Source organism: Megalopta genalis, chromosome 7, assembly GCF_051020955.1.
Source record: "Megalopta genalis isolate 19385.01 chromosome 7, iyMegGena1_principal, whole genome shotgun sequence".
NCBI classification, from domain to species: Eukaryota; Metazoa; Arthropoda; class Insecta; order Hymenoptera; family Halictidae; genus Megalopta; species Megalopta genalis.
In genome coordinates this window covers 3,726,030-3,752,500 of record NC_135019.1, presented here as the reverse complement: position 1 = coordinate 3,752,500, position 26,471 = coordinate 3,726,030, and the positions used below count along the sequence as shown (strand labels likewise).

At 44.8% G+C, this 26,471-nt stretch overlaps 2 protein-coding genes across 6 annotated transcripts in view; both read left to right on the top strand.

Moving 5' to 3' along the window:
* cmpy (crimpy) overlaps positions 1–13,679 on the top strand; it is a 350,040-nt gene extending 336,361 nt beyond the window's left edge. For all 4 annotated transcript variants that reach the window (XM_033485565.2, XM_076523852.1, XM_076523853.1 and 1 more), the window contains 5 exons: positions 490–672; positions 6,706–7,037; positions 7,242–7,601; positions 8,403–8,603; positions 9,725–13,679. In XM_033485565.2, the coding sequence (XP_033341456.2) occupies positions 490–672; positions 6,706–7,037; positions 7,242–7,601; positions 8,403–8,603; positions 9,725–9,973 (1,325 nt within the window). In that variant the 3' untranslated portion in view covers positions 9,974–13,679. The remainder of the gene's footprint in view (positions 1–489; positions 673–6,705; positions 7,038–7,241; positions 7,602–8,402; positions 8,604–9,724) is intronic.
* Positions 13,680–14,683: 1,004 nt separating this feature from the next.
* On the top strand, positions 14,684–17,744 carry eIF2D (eukaryotic translation initiation factor 2D). 2 transcript variants are annotated; one of them, XM_033485567.2, is made up of 9 exons: positions 14,687–14,899; positions 15,063–15,450; positions 15,517–15,807; positions 15,873–16,220; positions 16,318–16,460; positions 16,643–16,723; positions 16,804–17,008; positions 17,091–17,259; positions 17,373–17,744. In XM_033485567.2, exons 1-9 carry the CDS (start codon positions 14,844–14,846, stop codon positions 17,447–17,449), a joined length of 1,758 nt encoding a protein of 585 aa, XP_033341458.2. In that variant the 5' UTR covers positions 14,687–14,843; the 3' UTR covers positions 17,450–17,744. The 2 variants fall into 2 exon arrangements, with proteins under 2 accessions (XP_076379716.1, XP_033341458.2); XM_076523601.1 differs by lacking the exon at positions 17,373–17,744 and having other exon boundaries at positions 14,684–14,899; positions 16,833–17,008.
* The last annotated feature ends 8,727 nt before the right edge of the window (positions 17,745–26,471 follow it).

Sequence of the window (26,471 nt, the reverse complement as noted above, 5' to 3'; positions counted from 1 at the left end):
TTCCCGACGCAAGGCGTACACACCGCAATAAAACAATAAAAACGTTGGGACACAGCTTCGGACCATAGGTCCCGGATCACCCCGGTCGGAAAATCTTCGGGAAAGGCCTTCGCCCTTCCCAAGGACTTTCCCTTACCAATAAATACGAGGACCTCTCGACCGAGAGAAGTCAGTTAGCAAGTTTTCCTCCGACTCTCAACGTGTTCATTTTTCTGTCTCATCCGTCACTCGTTTACCTTTACCTTCTACACACTGTACCTCATCGCCTTTTGTTACAAGTTATATTAAAGTTCTCGTTATATAAAAACCAAAAAAACTGTCTCGGATTATTTTATATAAACCGTCGCAGTAACCCCTGCGACAAAATTTCACTGATATTTTCTTTCGGCCGATATGCATACCTTCTTGGTACGTTGCCTTTAATATTTCATGTGTTAAAAATCTAATGTAATAAAAAAAAAGTAATTTTCCCGTTGATTCTGTTCACAGGAGAGGACGTCCGCGGCGCCGAGTGTCCAGAGGACAGCGTCACAGACGAGAACGGCGGTTGCAAATGCGCGCCGGATTGTCCGACGACGATATGTCTACCGGGTGAACATCCGGTCGAGGTGAAACCCGCGGACCCACGAACGCCTGGAAGCTGTTGCGCCCAATACGACTGCGTTCCAACGGGTAAGAATTCGCGGTATTTGTCGCGATAAAGATCGCGGCACAGTTTTCTGTTTTCGGTCCACGCGCACCACGACGCGATCGATCATCCATGGGAACTAGTTTGCCCGTGAAACACCCTTAACCCTTTGACCGCGGCGTACTCTCGGATAGAAGCATCGACACGAACGAAGGGAAATATTATAGTCAGATCAGTCTCGCATATCATGATTGTCATATGTCATATTATATGATAATATATTATTATAGTAATATTATATGACAATATATTATTATTATAATATTATATGACAATATATTATTATAATGATATTATATGACAATATATTATTATAATAATATTATATAACAGTATATTATTATAATAATATTATACGACAATATATTATTATAATAATATTATATAACAATATATTATTATAATAATATTATATGACAATATATTACTATGATAATATTATATAACAATATATTATTATTATAATATTATATAACAATATATTATTATTATAATATTATATAACAATATATTATTATTATAATATTATATAACAATATATTATTATTATAATATTATTATAATAATATTATATGACAATATATTATTATAATAATATTATATGATAATATGTTATTATAATATATTAATCGCATTACAATGATAATCGTAAAGGAATTCGATATTGATAATTGTTATCTTATCTTATTCTTTTTTGTTCTCTTTTTCTCTTCTTAACTTTAACTCTTTAACTTTAATCATTCTAAACCTCTGTACTCTTCATTCCCTTTTTTAAATAATTTTATAACTAATGAGTAACTTCTCGTATACATTCGATGAATGAATAAATAATGAATAACAAGCTCCATTTAAAATTCAAAAAAAAGAAAACAGAATGTAAAAGGCGTATATTTACGTCTTCCAAGGGTATCGGCACATTTGCGAGGACGTGTACACAGGGTGTTCAAGAGTAACGATCGCGCCAATTTTTTAGGCGTTTAAGCTAATCTGGCAAAGAAATGTTTGGAACAAAAGTTAACGCGTTCCTCGAGGAAAACAAATTGCAACGATAAAAATTTCTAAAAATCCTTTACTCGATGAAAAACGACGGTCACCTTGACTTTCTCAAATGGCAGTATGCACTTTTGACAGTACAGTGTTATAGCTGGCGAAGAGACGTATTCAACGACTTGCCGCGCAGTGACCTTCGAATGACCTTCAGCTTAGAGAAATTCGCGCAGCAATTGAGAAAACAACTTTGCTGCGCGTTAATGAAACGTACGCGCGTGACTCAAGAGCCAAGGATATACTTCGAAGAGGAATGTAAACAGCGAACGTACATCTTTCATCTCTTATTTACTGTGCAGATTAGTATAGTAAGGTCGCTGTATGGCAAGTCGTTGAATTCGCCTCTTCGCCAGCTATAACGCTACACCGTCGAACATACACGGTGCCATTTAAGAAAGTCAAGGCGACCATAGTTTTTCATCGAGCAACAGATTTTTCGAAATTTTTATTATCGCAATCTGTTCTACTCTAAGAACGCGTTCACTTCTATTCCAAACATTATTTTGTCGGATCAGCGTAAATGCCTGAAAAATCGTCTCGAACGTTGCGCCGAACGCTCTTCTATACGTATTTCGCAGCAAAAGGGTTAACCTTTTAGGCACGACACGCCACTATAGTGGCTTCCGCGGATGTCATATCTCTGGCCGACGCGCCACTATAGTGGCTTGCTCTAGTAGCTCACTCGCTCATCGTTTGAACCAAATAATCGTCTTCATATGTATTGTTTCACACTTCTTTTGTCTTCGCATCGATTTACAACAGTCTACAGGGTGTCCCAAAAATGTCTCGCAATCCGGAAATGGCGAGTTCCTCGGATCGTTTGAAGCAACTTCTTCCTTTACAAAAATGTTCTCCGAGGCACCGTTAACGAGTTATTAACGAAAAGCAGTGACCAATAAGAATCGAGTACGGCTGACGCGAGGCGGCCCAGCCAACCAGCGCGCGAAGCCCAGTTCCGCTCATTGGCTCGATCGCCTCGCGCCAGCCGAGCTCGCCTCTCATTGGTCACTGTTTTTCGTTAATAACTCGTTAACGGTGCCTCGGGGAAAATTTTTGTAAAGGAAAAAGTTGCTTCGAATGGCCTGAGGAACCCGCCACTTTCGGATTGCGAGACATTTTTGGGACACTCTGTATATACAGTATCGGACTCTGTACGGTACACATCAGACTCTGTCGTCCAGAGAAATAGCCTCGCGCAGAATTCAGCCGTACCTAAAAGGTTAAAATGACTCGGCGACTTCGAACGTTGGGTGCCGCGATCCCAGAGACACCCGGTAGCTGTTGCGCTCTCTCACGACTCGAAACCCTCAGGTAATTACGAAAAGTCGTAATCGGGCTCGCTTCTATGCGTCCTGCACAGCAGCTGGTCGATATCTCGAATTTCTACGCTGCCCTGGACGTCCACCCTTCGTTTTCCCCGGCTCCGTATCTCTTCGTCTCCCTCCGTCTCGTTTTTCCCGGCATCCTCGGCCGCGGCGCCGTTGACCGCTGTCCCTTTTCCATTCACCGTTCCAGTTCACCGTTCACCGTTTCCCGACTCCTTTGGTGCTACACGCGGCGCGGTTATCGCCATTTCCGCCCTCTATTCCTCGATCGCGAGGCATCCGCGACAGGAATAGGGTAAGCGCGGGTGTATCACTGCGGACGCTCTAAATACTGCGGCATTAAATAATACAATGTTAATAGAGATACAATAATAATTCAAAAATAATAGCGATACGATATTGTCCGGCGACATTTAGAGAGACATTACTGTACGATAAATTCTCCCTAATTGACACTCAGTTTGGAAACCAAAGAAAAAAAAAACGATTTGGGAAGAAAAGGTACGATTATCGTATTCTCTTCTTTCCAAATTGCCCTTTTTTGTTTCCAAGCTGAGCCTCAATTAGGGACGTACAGTAATGTACAGTAATTTTTCCCTAAATTTCGCCGGGTCGGAATCGCGACCAATGTCTCCCTAAATGACGTAGTTTTGGTCTGCCACGAATGACGCTGCGATATAGTAAATTCTCTCTAATTGAAGCACGGTTTGGAAGCAAAAATGGGGAATTTGGGAAGAGACGGATTATCGTATTCTCCTCTTTCCAAATTGTCCTTTTCTGTTTCCAAACTGAGCGTCGATTAGAGAGAATTTACCGTACAGTAATATCTCTCTAAATGTCGCCGGATCGGAATTGTAGCCAATGTCTCCCTCTAAATGACGTAACTTTGTTGTTGACAATCGGTAACTATAAAAACTTCTTCTTCTTCTTGTTTTTCCCAAATTGTCCATTATTTTTGTGCAGTTACCAGAGCCTCAATTAGGGGGAATTTACTGTACAGTAATCTCTCTCTAAATGTCGCCGGCTCGGAATCGCAACCAGTGTCCCCCAAAATCACACAATTTTGTCGTTGACAATCGGTAACTATAAAAACTTCTTCATCTTCTTCTCCTTTTTCCCAAATTATCCATTATCTTCGCGCAGTCAGCCGAGCCTCAATTAGGGAGAATTTACTGTACAGTAATCTCTCTCTAAATGTCGCCGGCTCGGAATCGCAACCAGTGTCCCCCAAAATCACACAATTTTGTCGTTGACAATCGGTAACTATAAAAACTTCTTCATCTTCTTCTCCTTTTTCCCAAATCATCCATTATCTTCGCGCAGTCAGCCGAGCGTCAATTAGGGAGAATTTACTGTACCTCTCTCGTGAACTCGACCGACCGATAACCGAGCCCCGATTCTCGGGGCCACGCCGAAATCGCATAAATACGTAGACGGTACACGTATCCACCCCCTAAAGGGTTTCCGTGTAGATTACGGTCGGCGCCGAGGGATTTGGTCGTCCGGACAGGTAGGACGCAGCTCGCTTAACAACCGTCCCGATCGACGCCCGCGCTTCTAATTGTTCCCCAGGTGGGCCGAGCGACCTTTATTAAATTTCGAAACGGACGCTATCGGGTGTCGAGCGACGTCGAGCGGCGCGGCGCGGCGCGCGGCGTCGCACGCGCGCGCAAACCTCTCGTGAACGCGTTCGCGGGATAAGAATGGGCTCGTTAAAATTCAACAGGTAAATCGAGAGTTTGCGCCCGGCCGACTCGCGCCGACTCGAAACTTAAAAAGCTTCTTTTCCCCGACCGCCGGCGAGGATCAGCCGGAGGCTTTATCGTTGATTACAATCGAGGCGACTCGAATTCGCGATGCCGGCGCGCGTCGTTGGCCGGCTCTATTTTTATCTCGGCGAAAACTCTAGCTTTTTCGACATACTCGAGCTACGAACGCTATATTGCAAATAATAATATTGCAATATAAATATAAATCTATATATATATATATATATATATTTATATTTATATTGCAATATTATTATATATATATATATATATATATATATATATATATATATATAAATATATTGCAAATTCTCCCGAAATTGTTCCTCGGCTTGTAAACGAATCTGTAAACGATTTGGGAAGAGGCGATACGATTTTTGTGGTCGTCGATTTTGTCGACGACTGTAAGAAGAAAAAGAGAAACGAGCTGCGAGCCTCGAGTAATCGTGTCTCCTCTTCCCGAATTGTCAATTTTTGTTTGCAAGCCGTGGGACAATTTGAGGGAATTTGCTGCGAGTAGGAAAATTCGTTCGCGCGAGTGTAGGCATTACTGCGGTTTCTCGACGAAGGCGAACTTTCACTTTCAGAGAAGATAAGACCTTTTACGACAATAAATCGACAACTCGAGCTGCACCTATTACAGTAAATTCTCCCTAATTGAATCTCGAGTAACTGCACAAAAATAATGGACAATTTGGGAAAAACAAGAAGAAGAAGAATTTTGTATAGTTACCGATTGTCAATAACAAAATTACGTCATTTAGAGGGAGACATTGGCTACAATTCCGATCCGGCGACATTTAGAGAGATATTACTGTACGGTAAATTCTCCCTAATCGACGCTCAGTTTGGAAACAGAAAAGGACAATTTGCAAAGAGGAGAATACGATAATCCGTCTCTACCCGAATTCCCCATTTTTGCTTGCAAACCGAGCATCAATTATAGAGAATTTACTATAACGCAGCGTCATTCGTGGCAGACCAAAATCACGTCATTTAGGGAGACATTGGTCGCGATTCCGACCCGGCGAAATTTAGGGAAAAATTGCTGTACATTACCGTACGCCCCTAATTGACGCTCAGCTTGGAAACAGAAAAGGACAATTTGCAATGAGGAGAATACGATAATCGTACCTTTTCTTCCCAAATCGTTTCTTTTTGTTTCCAAACTGAGTGTCAATTAGGGAGAATTTATAATCCGTCTCTTCCCGAATTCCCCATTTTTGCTTGCAAACCGAGCATCAATTATAGAGAATTTACTATATCGCAGCGTCATTCGTGGCAGACCAAAATCACGTCATTTAGGGAGACATTGGTCGCGATTCCGACCCGGCGAAATTTAGGGAAAAATTGCTGTACATTACCGTACGCCCCTAATTGACGCTCAGCCTGGAAACAGAAAAGGACAATTTGCAATGAGGAGAATACGATAATCGTACCTTTTCTTCCCAAATCGTTTTTTTTTGTTTCCAAACTGAGTGTCAATTAGGGAGAATTTATAATCCGTCTCTTCCCGAATTCCCCATTTTTGTTTCCAAACCGAGCTTCAATTATAGAGAATTTACTATATCGCAGCGTCATTCGTAGCAGACCAAAATCACGTCATTTAGGGAGACATTGGTCGCGATTCCGACTCGGCGATATTTAGGGAAAAATTACTGTACGTCCCTAATTGACGCTCAGCTTGGAAACAGAAAAGGACAATTTGCAAAGAGGAGAATACGATAATCCGTCTCTTCCCGAATTCCCCATTTTTGCTTGCAAACCGAGCATCAATTATAGAGAATTTACTATATCGCAGCGTCGTTCGTGGCAGACCAAAATCACGTCATTTCGGGAGACATTTATCGTAAACACATTCCGTTCGGTGTTACAGCGACAACGAAGAAGTCGGCGAGATACTGTATCCACGAGCACAAAGCGAAGAAGCCCGGCGAACAATGGCAGCAGTCGGATTGCGTGCACTGCGTCTGCGAGGAGGAGGAGGTGATCATCACCTGTCTGGAGACGATGTGCAAAGCGTGCGAGAACGCGATCGCCCCGAAACCGGGCGAGTGCTGTCCCCATTGTCCGATCCCGACGAACGCGTCCCTCGCGGAGCCGAAGTCCCCTTGCCAGACGTCGATGGATGGTTGCTCGATCAACTGCGAACACGGATACGAGACGGACGAAAACAATTGTCCCGTTTGCAGCTGCGTCACCGACAAGGTACGAACACGATTCGATTTCGATCGACGCTCGATCGTTGAACGGAATTGGCTGCGGCGCGGCGGCGGGATTGCGCTCCGTTATCGGGCGCACAGTACCGCCGAACCAAGAGATCGTCGCGATCGTTGCCCGTTATCGTTCTTTCGACGAGATCGCCACCGTCTCCGACGTGGATCGCAGTCGCTGACGCGTTCTCGATTCCAGGTGACCGACGAGGAGGCGTCCACCGAGCAGTCGACCGTCGTGCCGGATTCGTGCCTGCCCGTGCCGTTCTGCGAGCCGAGCTGCGACCTCGCCAGGGACGAGGAGGGCTGCCCGGTTTGCAGCTGCCAGATCCCCCAGGCCTTCGACGAGCCCACGAACGAAACGGTCGTGATCGACGAGACCGGTAAGAAGATCTGCCCGGAAGTGAAGTGCGACCTCCACTGCGAGCGGGGGTTGCTCATGGACGAGAACGACTGCACGTTCTGCAAGTGCAGGGCCCCGGAGTCCGACTGTCCGCCCCTGGTCGGCTGCAGGAAACGTTGCACCTACGGATACAAGACGAACAGACGCGGTTGTTCCGTGAGTAGACGGATGGATGGCCGAGTTATTGACCTATTTTACGTCGAGAAATGATTGGTTCTGCAGATATTCGGTATTGTTTTCCGGGCGAGGATACATTTGTTCGTCGTGAAAAGCTTAGTGGTATGTAATATGTATGCGCTTTCTGGCACGGCGATATTAAAGTTCAAATGTCCGCTGGTCTGATCAATTCTCGACGTACGTATGGATTAATACCTTTCTGTAGGAAATGTCTAGCTGCTGTCGATTAATGTTTAAAAATATATACGATTAATTATATAATACAATTAATAATATTATAATATAATATATATAATACAATTAATAATATTATAATATAATATATATAATCAACTATATATATTATTAATTATATATATAATAATATATTTTATATTATATATATTTATTATTTATTTATTTAATTTATATTATTATTTGTTATTATATTATATTATATTTATATTATATATTATATTATATTTTCATTTTGTATGATTATTTTTATTTATTCTTTGACAATTTATCAAATGCAGACAAATTTAATAGTGTGAAAATTCTTTTGAAAATAGTGCAGCAATTTTTAGCGTCCGAGTCGCCACTCGAGTGCAAAGGGTTAATACCCTCCCAGACGATAGAGTGTTAAGATGTGTATACCAAGAGGCCAAGAGTCAGAGTAATAGAAAGGCCTGAAAAACTTGATACCTTTTAACTCGATGCCATTTTGGCAACACCGATATTTCGGTGCCTTGGTATTTCTTTATCGCCTTCTTTATCCGTTTCTTTATCTTCTCCTCGCAGATATGTCGGTGTAAAGCTTCCTGCACCGATCGCCTGAACACTACGCATCCCGAAGGATCGACCTGGCACCCTAACGCGTGCACCTCGTGCACCTGCCAAACCGGAGGTCGGCTCAGCTGCAGAGAAACGATCTGCTCGGTCGCTTGCAGCGACCCCTCGCCGCCCAAGCCCGGAACCTGCTGTCCGATCTGCCCGATCGCGGTAAGCTCGACCGAGTCCTTGCTTCGCTGCCTACCTTACCGGCTTACCTACAGCGGCTCTTATTAATATTCGGATACCTTTTAAAACAGAATAACTGTTTTAAGACTGGACCAAAAGACTTGAATTATTTTTTAGACGATAGCAGCACCGGTCTGCTAGACAGTTGCTAGAATGCTTTTCTTAATTTTGCTTATTGCTTGAAGTGACAGAAGAAAATAAAAAGAACTCGCATTTAAAGGAACTTTAAAGATTTTATTTATTTGAAAGTTTTGTTTATTTATTATTTAAAAGAACTTTGAAGGAACTCTAAAGGAACTGTAAAGGAGCTCTAAAGGAACTTCAAAGGAACTCTAAAGGATCTTTAAAGTCTCTCTAAAGGAACTCTAAAGGAATTTTAAAGTTTCGAGCTCTAAAGGAACTTTAAAGGAACTCTAAAGGAACTTTAAAGGAACTCTAAAGGAACTTTAAAGGAACTCTAAAGGAACTTTAAAGGAACTCTAAAGGAACTTTAAAGGAACTCTAAAGGAACTTTAAAGGAACTCTAAAGGAACTTTAAAGGAACTCTAAAGGAACTTTAAAGGAACTCTAAAGGAACTTTAAAGGAACTCTAAAGGAACTTTAAAGGAACTCTAAAGGAACTTTAAAGGAACTCTAAAGGAACTTTAAAGGAACATTAAAGTCTCTCTAAAAAAGTTTTAAAGTCTCTAAAGGAACTCTAAAGGAACTTTAAACTCTCTCTCTAAGGGAACTCTAATGGAACTTTAAAGTCTCTCTAAAGGAACCTTAAAGTCTCTTTAAAGGAACTCTAAAGTCTCTCTCTAAAGCAACTCTGAAGAAACTTTAAAGTCTCTCTAAAGGAACTCTAAAGGAATCTTAAAGTCTCTTTAAAGGAACTCTAAAGTCTGTCTTTTAAGCAACTCTGAAGAAACTTTAAAGTCTCTCTAAAGGAACTTTAAAGGAACTCTAAAGGAACTTTAAAGTCTCGAGCTCTAAAGGAACTCTAAAGGAACTTCAAAGCAACTCAAGCCGAACGCTGAACATTTCACCGAAATCGCAATATTAAATAAGAAATCGCCGTATCATTATTCAACCAATATTCATTGGTTTAATTAATTCCACAGCCCTCGAAGGAGAACGATGCGGCCGGTCACCACGGCACGAGGGGCTGGGGCACCGCGCCCATCACCCTGATCGCGATACTGACGTTGCTGTGCCTGCTTCTGATCGTGCACATCGTCCGCAGCCGATTCCGCGGCAGACTCTCGCCCTCCGAGACCACGACCTGCTCGTCCTGTCCGCCGCAGTACTACAAATACGTTCCGGCGTACGACACACCGACGCACCGGCACGAGAAGATCGTACCGTTGTAGAAGACTGGAAAGGTCGCGGACGTGTCGGGGAAAGAGGAACAACAGGAAGAACAGGAGGAGGAACGGCAACGGCAGGAACAGGAACGCGAGGACGTGGACGCGCGCGTTCGTCGTCGACGGGACGGCGAGGTGCGGCGTGCGACGATCGGAAACGTGGAACGGGCCGACGGGAACCGATCGCGCGGGCATCCTTCCACCGGTTGTGTCGTGCCACGCGTAGCTTCAGTATTATTCGTAAGATAGCAGACGGCGTTGCGACTCGAATAGGGAAGAGAGCGAGAGAGAGAGAGAGAGAGGAGAACGACGTCGGAACGAAGGGCGACGGACGAGGCTCGCGGCGCGGCCGCCGTCGCCGCGACGTCCCCGCCGGGCCCGATTCGGCGTCGAACAGAGAGTTCGCGGCGAGCGATTCGCCCGGCTGAACGCAAGAAGCGAACTAGTCGTTGTTAGTTGCGGCGTTTACGCGCAACCCGGCGTTTACGCGAGTCCCGTTGTAACCTGTAAATTCTAATGTAAAAGCTCCCTAGCGTTAACTACCGCGACGATGTAAGAGTATAAATGTACTAAGAATAAGCAAACTGTGCTAGAGGCCCACCCAGTCACCGAGAACCGTAGAAGAAAAAGGGAGAGAGAGAGAGAGAGAGAGAGAGAGAGAGAGAGAGAGAGAGACAGAGGCGGACAGACAGACGGACAGACGGACGGACAGACACAGACGTGTCTCGCGACGGTAGCATTAGTTTCCTCGATCTCTGGACCATCGATGTTGTTTCGCGTCGCTTTCGGCCGTCGCGTGAACCCGCGACCGCGACGATTCCGTAGAAGACTTCCGGGACGATCGGAGGGTGTCGTCGATCGCGGCTTTGCTTGCGATCGTAGATTAAAAAAAGTACATAGTTTTGCGTGGCCGATCGGAGCCTCGTTTCCGATCGCGTTCCCGTCGAACGACGATGCGATGGATGAACCGTGTCGTCGGGGTGGAAACCCGTTCCCACGTTTCGCGCGCCCCACCTCTTCGAACAGCAGCCCGACTTTTTATTTAGAAGAATTCCCACGAAACGGATACTTCGTACAGCGCGCGATCGACGGTCGAAGAATCGCCGGTTGAGACGGTTGAGAGAGCTTCCCGTCCCGACGTATTCTATTTATTTTTTATTTATTCTCATTTCTATTCATTTGTTCTCATTTATTTTCGGCTTTACTTCTCGCGTTGGCAAAACACCGCTTAAGTGGACGACGACGTTGAATGAATTTCGTTGAACGATGCAATTTCCTTATTTTTTTGTTTGCGCGTCGAATCGCGGTCGACGCGATATATATATATATTATATTATATTATATTACATTATTATATATATATTATATTATATTATTTTATATATATATATAATTATAATATATAATTATTATTTAATTATATAATAATAATAATATATAATATTATATTATAATAATATATTATATATAATATTATATTATAATAATATATTATATATATATTAATCGCATCGAGAGTCGCGCCGTTTCGTTTAAATTTATCAATGTAACTCGTACTCGGGGTTTCAATTCCGCGCACGCGCGCGCGCCTATGTATGTACATATCCGCGATTCTATCCTGTAATCCCGAAACAAGCCGCGGTTGGTTCTTATGGAGGGGGGGAGAAAGGGGTCGAGCCTACGCGCGTCGTACTTGCAATCGCATCGTTCGTCCGCTGCTTCTTTAGACGCAGGTTCGTGAATCGCGACGTGCCGACACTGTAATATAGCATATCGTTGACAAAAATGCAGAACGACTGGGAAAAGAAATATGAGCGTGTGTGGGCGTGTGTGCGCGTTACCGAGCGCGACAAGATGTACCGCGACTGCCCAAAGGCAGAGGGGATGATTCCATTGGAGAAACGAAACGCGAGAAAGTTTGATCGCAGTTCGCGGTCCGATCGGGTCATCGTCTAGCCCATAAAGTAGTTCCCAAGCTTCTCGCGACGCGCCGCCACTGTTCTAAATCGGAAGTACAGTAATGTCTCCCTTACTGACGCTCAGATTGTCCACAAAAATGGGCAATTTAGGGAGAAGAGAGACGATTATTGGAGCCTTTCGGTTTTTGTTTTTATAGTTATAAATTGTCAACAATTATTAAAACGAGCCGCAAGGCTCGGACGATCGTATCTCCTCTTCCCAAATTGTCCACTATTTGTGGACAATCTGAACGTCAGTAAGGGAGACATTACTGTAACCTAGCGACCAGCGATGGGAAACTATGGCCTAGGCGATTAAACGCGCGAAAGATTGCTCGCGCGTTTCGACTCGTGCGTCGCGTTGCCCCGTTGTCCCGTCGCTCTACAGGGTGTCCCAAATATGTCTCGCGATCCGGAAATGGGGGATCCTGACGTCATTTAAAGTAACTTTTTCCTTAGCGAAAATGCAGCCCGCGGCTTCGTTTACGAGTTATTAAACGAAAAACAGTGACCAATGAGCTGAACTGGGCTTCGTGCGCTTGTTGGCTGGGCGCCAACCGTGCTCGCCTCTCATTGGTCACTGTTTTTCGTTTAATAACTCGTAAACAGAGTCGCGGATTGCGTTTTCGCTGAGGAAAAAGTTACTTCAAACGATCCCCTGAACCCTGCATTTCCGGATCACGAGACATTTTTGGGACACCCGCTGTATTATCCCGTTCACCCTTCGCAAATTGATCGACCGGTTGCGAACGTTAACCATACATATCCACGTAGAAGGAAATCAACCCCGTCTAAGCGTCCCTCCTCTTCTGTATTATAACGCGTACATATATTTTTTCAATGTGACACTCTTGTCTTAACGTACGTCTTGTGTAGCCTACTGTCGACTACTATCGTCCACTCCCTTTCCTCTGAAATTGTCTAATGTCGTCTAACGAGAAAAAAAAAGAAGAAACAAAGAGCATGATAATAAGTCTCCTGTCGCCGTAGATCTTGCGAAATCGGGCAACACCGGTGCGATTCGCGCCCAGCGGCAAATAGCGGCCGCTCGTTCACATCTGTCCCGGCAAATAAGTCACGCTCGATCCGAAGCGCGAGCGCGTACTTGTGTGTGTGTGTATGTATCTCTCGTGCAAACGATACAGTTTGTTCGCTGACGACAAAACGGCGGGCAGCGTTCCGTACGCATACCTTTGGTGACAATATGTATTTTAACGACACGCTCGTTTCTCGCTCGTTTCTCGCACGTTTCTCGAATTTCTGGTGACCGTGCACGATTTGGACGGCGGCACGCCGACGACGACCAGGCCTCTGGTTGAATTTTCATGGGAAAGGAGAAAGGGTCGGAACGAGAAATTGGTGGGCGGTGTGTCGAAGGACAGCCACCTGTCCCTTGTCATCGAGTAGAAAAAACGCGGAAGCGCCAATCGCGATCGGCTAAATACCGATACGAAGGAAAAATTGGTTTCCATTGGCGCAACGAGAAACAGAGTCCGGAACAGAACGGAATGGACAACAATGTACGAACAATGATCAAAACGTAGGGCCGAGTAGCCGCGCGAACACCGAGAAACAAACAGTGTCGTGCATGCGAGTTCTTTGTACAGTTTCACCGTAACAAAAAATCATATCAGTGTAACCTAGACTTATTTAATATGTGCGAATACGTATGCATACTCAAACTGTGCGTCGTGTTTAAGGATAGCTCTTGTATGTTACAGAAAACGAGACTAAATAAAATTGTTGATACGTGAGATACGTCGTACGCTTCTGTTTTGCCTTTTTTTCCGATCCCGTTTCCGGCGGCATTCTACTTCTGAGTTTCTTCAGCGCCACGAAACTCGTAAGATAACGATTAACTTGGCTCGCCTCTCATTGGTCACTTTTCGGCTAAAAACTGAGTCAAGTGAGATTTTACAGCGCGTCATCATCGTTAAAAGTTTTACCACGAAGGGAGTTGTCCAGGGATCGAAATAAGTGGTAATCCGATGGCGCGAGATCGGGGCTATATGGCGGGTGTAACATCAATTCCCAACCAATATCCATCAATTTTTGCCGAGTGGACAAAGACGTGTGCGGCCTAGCATTGTCCTGCTGGAAAATGACACCTTTACGATTGACCAATTCTGCTCGCTTTTCCTTGACCGCTGCATTCAATTTGTCCAGTTGCTAACATTTACGGATAATAAAAAATAACATAATAACAATAATAATAATAATAATTTTATAATATAACATTTACGAATATCATAAAAATGGGAGTGAGAGACATCTATAACTAAAATCGGCAATTACTTAGTTGCCAACCCAATAATAATATAAATTAGAGGAGCTAGGGTAGTCACGTGACTTTACGGATTCAGCAGGTTAGTTGTACAGATTTCGTTACATAAATAGTATTATCTAGAACTGTGTTACTGCTTGATAAACACGAGATGGAGCCATCAGCGTTTTCTATCGGGAATGAAAAAGAAACTCAATTCAAATAGAAATATTCTCTCGATCGAGAAATGCAGCGACATTTTCTTATAACTTTTGAACCGTTGCAGAAATTTTGCCTCTTTTGGAGAAAAAATTAAGCTCCGTTCGATGTTTGTACAGCGCCAATTGGTGCAGTGGCAAAACGCTCAAACTGTTATCCAAATTCGATCGTTGGTAATTCGGTGTAATTCTCCCTCTTTCTTTTTCTCTCTCTCTTTCTCTCTCTCTCTCTCTCTCTCTCTATCTATCTTTCTTGGAGTTGGATAGTTGGACAGCCTGAATACTTCCGATCATTTCCGACCGCTTCCGACTTCCCTGACATCTCGAATAATCGTAAAATTTCAACAGATTCATTTTTTGTGAGAATTCGTGTGAAATCCGTTGATCGTCGCATAAGCTTGTATCTATCGGACTCTATATCAGCAGTGGAAGTCAAGATGTTTATTAAACCTTTCAAAATTAAGTCTAATAATCAATTGAAAGGTACCGAGAGGTTAGTACAACATAACGTCATCTAAACAAGTACGATAACGTATATTTATTTCATAAATGCGGCTTTCTGGAATTCGTTGAAATTAAATAAATATTGCGATATTGTCATCGACTAATAAGCGATATTCAAGTACATGTTACGTTTCCCTGTTGTTCTGAATTAGGAAAAAATTGTGCCAAGATATTTTAGCGGCGTATCCAATTCTGACAGACGAGGATGTACAGTCATTAATTCCCAAAAAGGAGGCAATCAGTGTCATGAAAATCACAACTCACAGTGGACACTTGGGCAAATTATACTGCGTTGCCAAAATACCCATGTTTTTCCAAGTCGACAATATACATCACCCTCTGTTGCCGACCATATACAGCTTATGGCATCATCCAAACTTGTTAACAATCTTCACAACAAGACATCCGGTGATCTCGAAGTTAGCAAGCGGAGCGGATTTAATGTTGCCTGGAGTGGTTGTCAAAGAACCGGTGACCTTGTACTCTTTCGGTAAACTGCCAAAGGGTACGCCGGTTTCGGTAGATACGGACGACAACAAGGTTCGTTGATGCAGTCGAAGCTTATTACTCGATAACGATAAACATTGGCACCTTTATATTATTTAGGCATCGGTTGCTGTTGGTATTACCGCGTTATCCAGCGAGGACATGTACATGTCCGGTGGTTATGGAAAATGCATAGAAATACTGCATGCGATAGGAGACACGCTTTGCCAATTGGGAAAACCACCTGCAAGACCAAACATGGGACCATCCCTAACTACCGATGTTGATAAATTAGAGAACGCCGAACAAGATACCGACCAAGCCAATAAAAGCAACGATAACTCGCTTGTTGACACGATGAATGATTTACGAGTGTCCGAGGAGAACCTAGCACACGAATCTGCAGGAGAGGTAATTTACAATATATACATAGTAACGGTCAACAGATTTTGCTAAAGCTATTATCATGAATATAGGAAAATGCAGAAGATAACGCGGAAGAATCCGCGGATACTGAAATCGTTGTCCTAGAAGAACCGGTGGAAACTTCTGAGGCAGCATTAGACCCGGTACAAGAAATGGACAATTTGTTAGAATATTGTTTTTTGAAAGCTTGCAAGAGGTCCGTAAAGTCCAGCGATTTGCCGATGTTAGTATCGAATTTTTTCAAAAATCATTTGATGGCGGCGTGTCCACCCGATAAGAACATAGACATAAAAAAGTCCCGATATAAAAAGCTGTCGGTGTTCTTAGCGGAGATGAAAGCGAGAGGTGTTATCAATACTTCTATCACAAAAGGCGTTGAGAGTCTGTTGTCGATTAAGGTAATGTCGTTGCACCGGGAGAGTCTGCCTGGAGTACCAAGGCCCGAAGATTCGAACGATAGAAGCGGTTGATAATTCTGATAATCGTTTGTTACAGTTCGATCACGCGTCGATAAGGAGATTGGTGATTTTAGAGGAACCTGCGCCAGTTGAACCGGTCGTGTCGAACACAGCGGTGGTCTCGGAGTGTTACAAAGTAACCGCGGACGTCGTGCCGATATTGTCAAAATTCGGATACGAGTGAGTATGCTGCGTCACGGATGGACGCCTAGGGAGACACATCGTTTTGACCGCGATACAATAATTGCAGAGAGAATGATTTTCTGTGCAGAGCGAAAGTCTACAACCGTTACATCATATACCATTATGCTGTATTATATGATACGAATTATGTACATTTTACTCCCATACGATGATTGCAGAAAAGGGGACGTAATGAAAAGAGCTGAGATCAGAAAATGTTTCACTGAATACGTGAAAAATGAGAACCTACAGGACGGAAAGTGAGCACAACACTTTTGTACAATTGGCAAACGTGGTCGTTCGTACGTTGGCGCGATCGTGTAACTCGTTCTTTCCGCAGGATATTGAAATTAAACCCGCAACTCGCAGGTATCATGAAAACCAAAGCGGACCAGGTCACCGTCACGATGGAGGACGGAATAAACAAATTCATAGGGCGTATGACGCACATGCACGAAGTTATGCTAGCCGGGAACAAGCTGTTGCACACGGGCAAGTTGGAGCCCATCGATATGAGGGTTACGGTTCGTTCCGGTGGGAAAAAGGTGTATATCGTATATCGGTGAATAACGATACGATTGATTCGATATAGATAAATTAATGTCGCGTGTTTTTGTTACACGAAAGGTGACGCTGGTAAATAACTTGGAGACTTTTGGAATAAACCCGAAAGACTTTAGCAAAGAGTGCCAAAACATAGGCGCCAGCGCAACGATCACGGATGAACCGGGAAAGAAAACTCCTAGCGTTCTCGTTCAAGGAAATCAAATCCTATACGTGTACAAATTACTCACCGGTAATTAGAACACGCTTGTAATACGTAGAGGCAGTAAACACGTCTTTACTACTGTTCGCGAAACGAATAATCACGCCATCTTGGTCTCCAGTAAATATCTCTGTTTGTTCCAGAAAAATATCAAATCAAGAAGAATTATATAAGAGGGCTGGAATTCGCGCCAAAAAAGCCAGGCGCGCATAAAAAGTAAATGGACGATTGCTGCTGAAAATGTTGCGGTTCTCTCAGTCACTTCGATATTTGTACAAAACGATGAAAATAAGAAGGTTACACTTACCTTTTCAAGAACTTCTCCGCTGTTGCGGAGATCGCGTCTGCAAGCGGTTGCTGTCGTTACACAATGTCTTCTTCGTAAAAAGATTTTGCATTATTCGTTCAATTTGAATTCTAGAGATAAAACGTAAAACACACAACCCCGTATCTCACGATTGTCCGATTGGCACACGGCGTGCTCACGAATAAATATGTTCTTAACGACAGATAAAGTTTAATGTCTCTCGCTCTACCTTTTCCCTTGTAAGCAGAAAAGTATTCTCGATGTAGATCGATCGGAGTACCCCAAGATTCTTAACGAAAACAAAAATCTCGAGACGACGGTATTGCATATACATTATGTTCCAAGATTATGATACTTGCGGAAAATGAGGAATTCCTGAGGTTATTTGAAGCAACTTTTTCCTCGGCGAAAATACGATCCGCGGCTTCGTATTATATATATAGTATTAATATATATATAGTATATATATAATACACAATTATATATTATAGTATATATATAATATACAATTATATATTATAGTATATATATAATATACAATTATATATTATAGTATATATAATTATATACTATTATTATATACTATAATTATTACTATATATAATTATATATTATAGTATTAATATATATAGTGTTAACGTAAAACACTGACCAATGAGCGGCCATCTTGGTCCAGTTGCGCCGATTGGCTCGGTTGCGCAGCGCTAAGCGAACTCGTCTCTCATTGGTCACCGTTTCCCGCGAATAACTCGTAAACAAGACAACAGACCGCATTTTCGCCAAGGGAAAAGTTACTTCAAATGACTTCAGGAACCCCTGATTTCCCGGAACTACCATAATTTTGGACACCGTGTATGCGCGCGTGTACGTAGATCGATTGGCCGGGTTGGACGAAACACCGTAGAATCAAAGTTTGTTAATATAATTTATTGTATATCGAGGTTTCAACATGGAAAAGTACAAATATTGCAATATAGGGCCCACGAGCTCTCCTCGGGTGGGAGGGAGGGAGGGAGGAGGGTACAATTTCACAGGAAGGAGAGACAACGCACGGTAAGATACTTCGAGACTCGTTTTCTTTTGTTCGTAATTCATTTTCGTTTTTTTCTTTTTTTCGGTTGTCCGGAATGCGTTTCGAAACGGAGAAATACCAAGAGTGTGTATGTGTGTGTGTGTGTGTGTGTGTGTGTTAGACAGATTCAATGCATTTCCTCTGTCGCGTGTTTTCGCGTGTTTGTTCCTCGTCGTTCGTTTTGCCTGACACAGTGTTTAGGGAAACAGTGGGACGAATCGAGCAAACGAGTCGTCCAGATTTCTCTTGAGTAAAGGAAGGTTCCCTCCTCTCCACGGCCCCCGCATATATTTAATACTCGTTTTGTTTTTTTTTTTTTTCATTTTTCGCTGTTACACCGATACGCACGTGCGCGTCATGAGGCGACATGTGATACACGCGACGCGCACGTGCATGGGCGAACAGCTTGTTACTCTCTTTTTTTTTATCATCATCATTATCATCATCATCATCATCATCATCATTATCATCAACATCATCATCTTCATCATAATCATAATCAGCATCATTAGCATCATCATCATTAGCATCATCATCATCATCATCATCATCACCATCTTCACTTTCTGTTCCTTAACTAAACCGGCCGCCCCTGCAGTCGTGATCGCTCGAGCTGACCGTGTCCCCCGCCCGATTCGTCGATCAGAAGAAACGACCCATCCGAAACAAAAGTAGTCCAGCCCTTCGCTCCCGACGGGCTAACCTACTCGGTTCTTCGATTCGTCAAAAAACTCGTTACATCAGACAGTTGCTACTTACTCGTTAACTCGACGTGTTTGTGGGCGGATATGATTTGACGATTCGCGGATTCGCGGACACCGACGAATCACGAGGGATCTCCACACGCTTTCGTCCGGTGTTCTAGACCGGGAGAGGGGGCTGGTATTTCGCTTCGAAACGATTGCAATATCGTTGCGCGCGCGAGACGTGTCCGCGAATCCGCGAACCGTTTAATTACAATAACTTTTAGAATCATCTTCTCTCTGAATAATCGTCGTCTCCATCGATCGATCGTCTTAACATTTCTTCTCACGACCATCGACGAATCGCGGCCAAAAATATTACATCGAAGCACCCTTGGTTTACCGTTTCGTTACTACCCCCTTTCATCCCCGAAAAACTGCTTGCCACCCCCCCCTTCAAACCCCAAAATAAAAAAAAGAAACAACTTTACCACGGTCGAAATAATCGACCTCGATCGACGAGCGTTCCACGGCTGCATCGAAGCGCCTTTTATCTCATTCTTTCTCTCTCTCTTTCTCTTTCACTCTCTTTCTTTCTTTTTCTCTATTTCGTTCTCTCTTTCTTTCTTTCTTTCTCTCTCTCACACTCTCTCTCTCTCGCGCGCACGTTCTCTCCTCTACTCTCGCTCCCTTTCCTCTTTTTCTCTTGCTTTCTCGCTCCCTTTTACACGTCCTCTCTCTCTCTCTTTCTCTCTCTCTCTTCTCACTATATTCTAAATCGCTCCTTTTCTTCTTTTGGGAACATATTGTGCCTACCGTTGTTGCCTGTTCATCATCCGGTTGTAATCACTACCGTAATCATTGCCACAATCATCACCAAACATCGTCGTCGTCGCTCTTCGCAATTTAATCGCCGAAAAAATTTCGTCATCATCATCATTATCATCGTTATCATCACCATCATCATATCGTCGTCATCATCATCATCATCACCATCATCATCCTCATTATGATCATCATCCTCATCATCTTATCATCATAATCATCATCATAATCATCATTATAATAATCATCATAATCATCACCATCATCATCGATTCGCGTCTATTGCTTCATTCATACTCTCCCCCTTTCTCTCTCGCTCTCTCATATTCTCGTATTCGCTTCTCATTCTCTCTATTTCTTGCTCTCGTCCTTTCATTCTCTCTCTCTCTCTCTCTCTCTCTCTCTCTCGTTCTCTCTCTCTCTCTCTCTCTCTCTCTTCCTTGTATCAACTTCGGAATTTTCATAGTTATTTTTTTTTTCTTTTATGCAACACATAATGCGACTAGGTAGTACAGGTTAATTAATAATTAATATCGTTAGTTATACAATAATAACGTATGACTAGACAATGCAAGATAATAATTATATCATAAATATTAATAATCATGGATCGCAATTTATATCAACAATTGTGATGGCGCGCACGTGTTGTCGAAAATGTTGTTCTTGTTTGTTTATGTTCTTTTGTAGTAGTAGTAGTAGTAGTAGTAGCAGTAGCAGTAGTAGTAGTAGTAGTAGTAGTAGTAGTAGTAGTAGTAGTAGTAGTTGTAGTAGTAGTAGTAGTAGTAGTAGTAGTAGTAGTAGTAGTAGTAGTAGTAGTAGTAGTAGTAGTAGTTGTAGTAGTTGTAGTAGTAGTAGTAATAGTAGTAGTAGTAGTTGATGTTGTTGTTGTTGTTTTGAAATAATCGTTATGTGTGCGTCTCTGTGTGCGTGAATGGCCTCCCTCGTGTGTGTGTGTACGCGTGTCCGTATGCGTGTGCGTGTGTAGTGTATGCATGATGTACCCTAGATGGACGTGTAACCGTGACTTTGCGTCGACAATGATCCTTCGTTCGTTTTTTTTGTGTCACACGCTTCGCTTCCTTATTTTCTCTTTCTCTCTCTCTCCCTCTCTTTCTCTCTCTCACTCTCTCTCATTCTCTCTCTCTTTCTCTGTATTTTCTCTTTCCCGGAAGTTTGGGGCGCGAATTGAGAATTTCTCGTTCGCGTGTTCGTCGGCCCGCGTGCACCCATTTCCGTGTACACGGCGTAGAAAAGGGTATACTGCGAAGAAGATAACTATATTCGTCTATAGATTCTCGATGCATTCCTGATTCGTTGCCCCAGGATCGTGAACGGATCTCGCCTCCATCGGAAACGACAGAATCGACGAAAGAGGTCGAAGAGGTCTGTCTCTACGAAGAGGAATGTCTCGCCGGAATGAGAAGATCCGAGAACACACGCCTCGCCTCCCCCCTCCCCAGGTCGTTGTTTCCGCGTGAAAAGAATTGCTGCGATGCTGTTTCCCACCGAGGACACGTGCACGCGTCTGTCGTCGACAAAATACGAGGGCGTCCCCGCCGCGAGAGTCTTAACTCCGCGCATGCGCGGCGTATTCCTTGTTCCGTCCATTTTTCGTTTCGACTCAACCTCGAATTTTCCCGGCAACTCTTTCCGAAACAAACGATCGTTGCTTTTTTTTCTTAGATTAAACGATACGCGAAGCGATTATCGCGATCTCGACACTGAACGTTTCGCGAGTTCTCTTTCCTTGGCGGATCCGTAGCCGAGACAATTCGGGCGATTCGAGCAATTCGAGGTTCAACTTGCAACTGTCAAGAATACGTGAAATGTATGTGCTGTGTGTGTGTGTGAGTGTGTGGGTATATCTTTCGTTCTTTCTTTCTCTCTTCCACGTTCTCTCTCCCTGACTTTCCATGTGTATGTGTGTGTGTGTGTTTGTGTGTACGTGTGCACGCGCGTGGTTATGTGCGTGTGTAGAGGAAGCTTTTTGCTCTGACCTACATATTTCGAGTCGGTAAATCCCGATAAATCTCTTAAAAAGCACGGTCAGTAGATCGATGTGTTTGGTATTTACGTATCTCAATCGCTGTCGGCGCGGTGTCGCGGTGTCGCGGGATGCTTGAAAAACGTTTCACGTGACAAGCATACATACACATGTACCGTAAATGTAATATAATGCAATACAATACAATATAATGTAATGTAATGTAATGTAATACAATGTAATGCATGTAATACAATGCAATGCAATGCAATGTAATGCAATGTAATGTAATGCAATACAATGCAATGCAATGTAATACAATGTAATGCAATACAATGTAATGCAATATAATGCAATATAATGCAATGTAATGCAATGTAATGTAATGCACTGTAATGCAATGCAATGTAATACAATGTAATGCAATGTAATTTAATGCAATGCAATGCAATGTAATGCAATGTAACGCAATGCAATGTAATGCAATGCAATGTAATACAATGTAATGCAATGTAATGCAATGCAATGCAATGCAATGTAATGCAATGCAATGTAATGCAATGTAATGCAATGCAGAGCAATGCAATGTAATACAATGTAATGCAATGTAATGCAATGTAATGTAATGCAATGCAATGCAATGCAATGTAATGCAATGCAATGCAATATAATGTAATGTAATATAATGTAATAATATAAATGCAATGTAATATAATAATACAATAATTATAATAAGATAATATAATATAATGGTATAGAGTATAGATATATATCTAACTTCCACATAATACTTGAATGGACTCCCCCCTATACTGTAGCCTGCGTAAACAATACGAGTAAGTAATCCGTAAATCCATGCGATAAGTACACGATAAATATATGCGTTAAATGACGATAATTAAATACAGATACACATACAGAGAGATAGATCCGAGAATTTGACCCGCGGATTTTGTTGGCCGGCCTAGCATTTTTAATCGAGTCGTAACGCAAAAAACCGATCGGCCCCGCTCTCCTGCTCTGCCCGGGTACTGGGAACGGGATCGGGGGGGAAATGGGGCCGGAAACGGGACCGGGGAAATGGGAGCGGAAATAGGGACCGGAAGCGAGAGGCCGGGAACGGGATCGCGAACGGGCTCGGAAATGGGACCGGAAGCGAGAGCCGCTCGAACAAAGTGCAATATACCCGCGAAACTCTACAGAAAGAAACATCGGCTCGAAGTCTGTTCGAGAGAGCCCTGGACCGTTCGCGTTCTACCCGCGAATAGGTCAAAGGTAATCTACCGAGCAACGTCACGAGGACGCTTTTTGTTCGCGCGATTTTCCAGCCGGCGCGTCGTTGCACGTTAAAGAAAGACCGGGCGCGATAAATTCTCCGCAATTGTCCCTTGGCTTTGGGACGAAAACGGACAATTTGGAGAAAAGGAGATACGATCTTTCCGACCGTCGATATAATCGGTGAGCATAGGAACGAACCGCGAGGCTCGAACGATCGTAACTCTCTCTTCCTGAGATGTCTCTGTTTTTCGTTTCCAAGTCGAGAGACAATCGCGGAGAATTAACCGAACCCTAACGTCCCGCGCGGATCGACGACGACAATAATCGCAGTCCCGTCGCGCTCGAACTCTACCGGATATCTCGAACACCGTCGAAAAAGAAACGTTCCCCGGCTGTCGGCGGCCCGAAAAGAAACCCTCCGGAACGCTGTACCGCTGTCCTGCCTCGTGTCCCCGGATCGATCCTCGATCGCCGGCGAGAAACAAGGCGTGTGACACGTTCGTTGTGTTGCGTTGACGCTCGCGCGAAACGTTTCCCGGCGCCGAGCATGGGCGCGAGATTACGGGAAGAGGAAGAAAGAGGGCTCGAGATCTCGCCTCGAGTGCCCGGTCGGTGCGCGCGCAGCGGGACCCTCGCGTCGTTAGGCCTGTGCTCGTCGTCGTCGGTGCTCGGGCGCGCTCGTGCACGGTCGGCAGTGGTGCGAGTCCGCGCGCGATCAGACGGCGGCCGGTGGCGGGAACGATCTACTCCGAGGTTCGGCGCGAGGGAATCGCGGCTCGCAGGGTTCGCCGAGAAGGTCGCGCATGCGCGCGCCGTCCAAGAGCTCGGCGCGACCGCGTCGAGCGATTATTCGCCCGACGAATACCACGCTTTCGCCGTGGAGAAGGCATCGCGGAACGCGACGCCGGGGCGTCCGTGCGTGCGAACAGAGTCACGGACGCGGAGCAAAGATTCCGACAGCGAGAGAAGCCTCCGCGGACCGACCCCCGCGTCGCCCGTGCACCGCGCGCACGCCCGCAGTCTGTCCGAATCTGCCGCGTCCACTGCCCGCGAGGCGGACAGTCGAAAGTCCGTCGAAAGGGACCGAAGTCCCGCAAAGTTTCACAAAATATCGTGTAGTCCCGCGAAGTCCTGTAAAGTCCCACAAAAACTCCCGCAAAATCTCGCGACCGAAATGAAACGTCGATCGAATCGTTCGAATAACAAACGATCTCCGCACCCCTCGAATCGTACCGTCCGTCCGTGCGCGTCCTTCTCCCCTCTCCCCACCGAAAAGCTCGCCGATAACGTATCGGCCCGCGACCGGTACCGGTCGCGTTATCGTCGCTGGCTGTTTCGCGCGTGCGGTCGTCCGTTGCCGGACCTCCGTGCGATGCGTTCGCTCGAACGATTGCGTCGACTCGAGCATCGACGGGCATCCGTGGAATCGCGGGAGTCGCGGAAACGTTCCTCTCGCTCAATGGAAGCATCGGACGCACTCGAGAGTCTCCCCCCTCCCCCTATCACCCGGTTCTCAGGATCGCGCGTGCCCCGATCGATCGACAAGTTTTTTTCACAGAAAAAAAGCGACCGTCGTCGAACACCGTCGTAAACATGAGTAATCCCGCCGCCGTTCTTCGCGTTCCTCGACGCGTATTTCGACGCGTTCTTGCAAATCCCTCGAACGGTTCCCTGTCTCGTTTATTCCCCATCGTCATCGCTCTTCGCGCCGGTCCTCTACGTCGTTCACGAATAAACTCCTATTCCCGTCCGTCCATTCTCTTTCCCGTCTCGACGTCGGTCGCGCTTCTATCGCCTAGCGTGAACCGCTTTATTTGTTTTGTTTATCCTTATAGTAACGCAATTTAGTCCACCGTCACCGTAATGACAGCATTCGGTGATCTGATCGTACCTCCACACCGTCTCATCGCTTCCTTTCACTCGCTCTCTCTCTCTCTCTCTCTCTCTCTTTCTTTCGCTCATTCTCTCTCTCTCTCTCTCTCTCTCTCTCTCTCTCTCGCTCGTTCGTTCTCGCACAGTTGCTCGCACTCTGGTCTAGCTCCCACATTTAAATAGCGCCTTTATTTATCAGTTACAGTTAAATATCGCTATCGGTACCCATATTAAAACCCTTCATAAAATACATTACTCTATTATAATCCGCGTTTTATTTTGTCTCGTTTCACCGTTCCGCCTATCCGAACGTTATCTCCGCGCCGTCCCATCCCCCAGCGTCCCCCTAACCCCTCCCCCCTCGTCCGTAACATCCTATCGTCAGACTTTGCTCTCGGTTCGCGGGTTACCCACGTTGGTTAGCCTAAACTCGCCGGTTCGATTACACAATTACGAGGAAATTTCGAATCGTTCTCTCTCTCTCTCTCTCTCTCTCTCTCTCTTTCATTCTCTCTCTCTCTCCCAACGTCGCAACACCACCCCCTCCCCTCCGCGCGCTCCGCTCTCGGTCCAGGCCAAAGGGGACGCGCACGCTTCCGGCCGGACGATCGTGTTCGCGTTCGGTTTTCTCCTCGCCGAGGTGCGCGGGAGCCGCGATCGTGGATCATCGATCCGTCGCGATCAGCCGCGATCAGGACCTTTTGCGGGCCTTCGAAGCTGCCGTTCCGCGCCGTTCCGACGCGGACGAAAGGAACGCCGCCGATCGATCGCTCCCGAAATAATCCTCGATCCTTCGTCCCGCTCGCGCGCGCCGGCGCTAAAACGCACCGACCTTCCCGCTCGTTTCCGCACGAAGAGGCCCGATCAAGCGGATCCCGCCGGCGGAGCACCGACCGTCGATTTACGCGAGGAAACGATTTTCCGGCCTCGCAATCCGCGCCAAATCTTGTCGATCGAAGATCGAGAGCGCGTCGAAGAGCACCCTCTCGCGCGCGCGTCCACGATAAAACTGTCCCTGCGACTGTTCCCCGTCTCCTCTGCCGTCGCGCGAGACGTTAAAATTGTCCCCGCGACTGTTCCCCGTCATTACCCCTGTCGTCGCGCGAGACGTTAATTCCTTTTAATTGATTAGTTGACGTTAATTTCCAACGTTCGATCGCGAACCGTTCCCGTTTGTCGAATGGTAGACTTGTCGTCGCGAGGCTGCGTCTGGGAAGA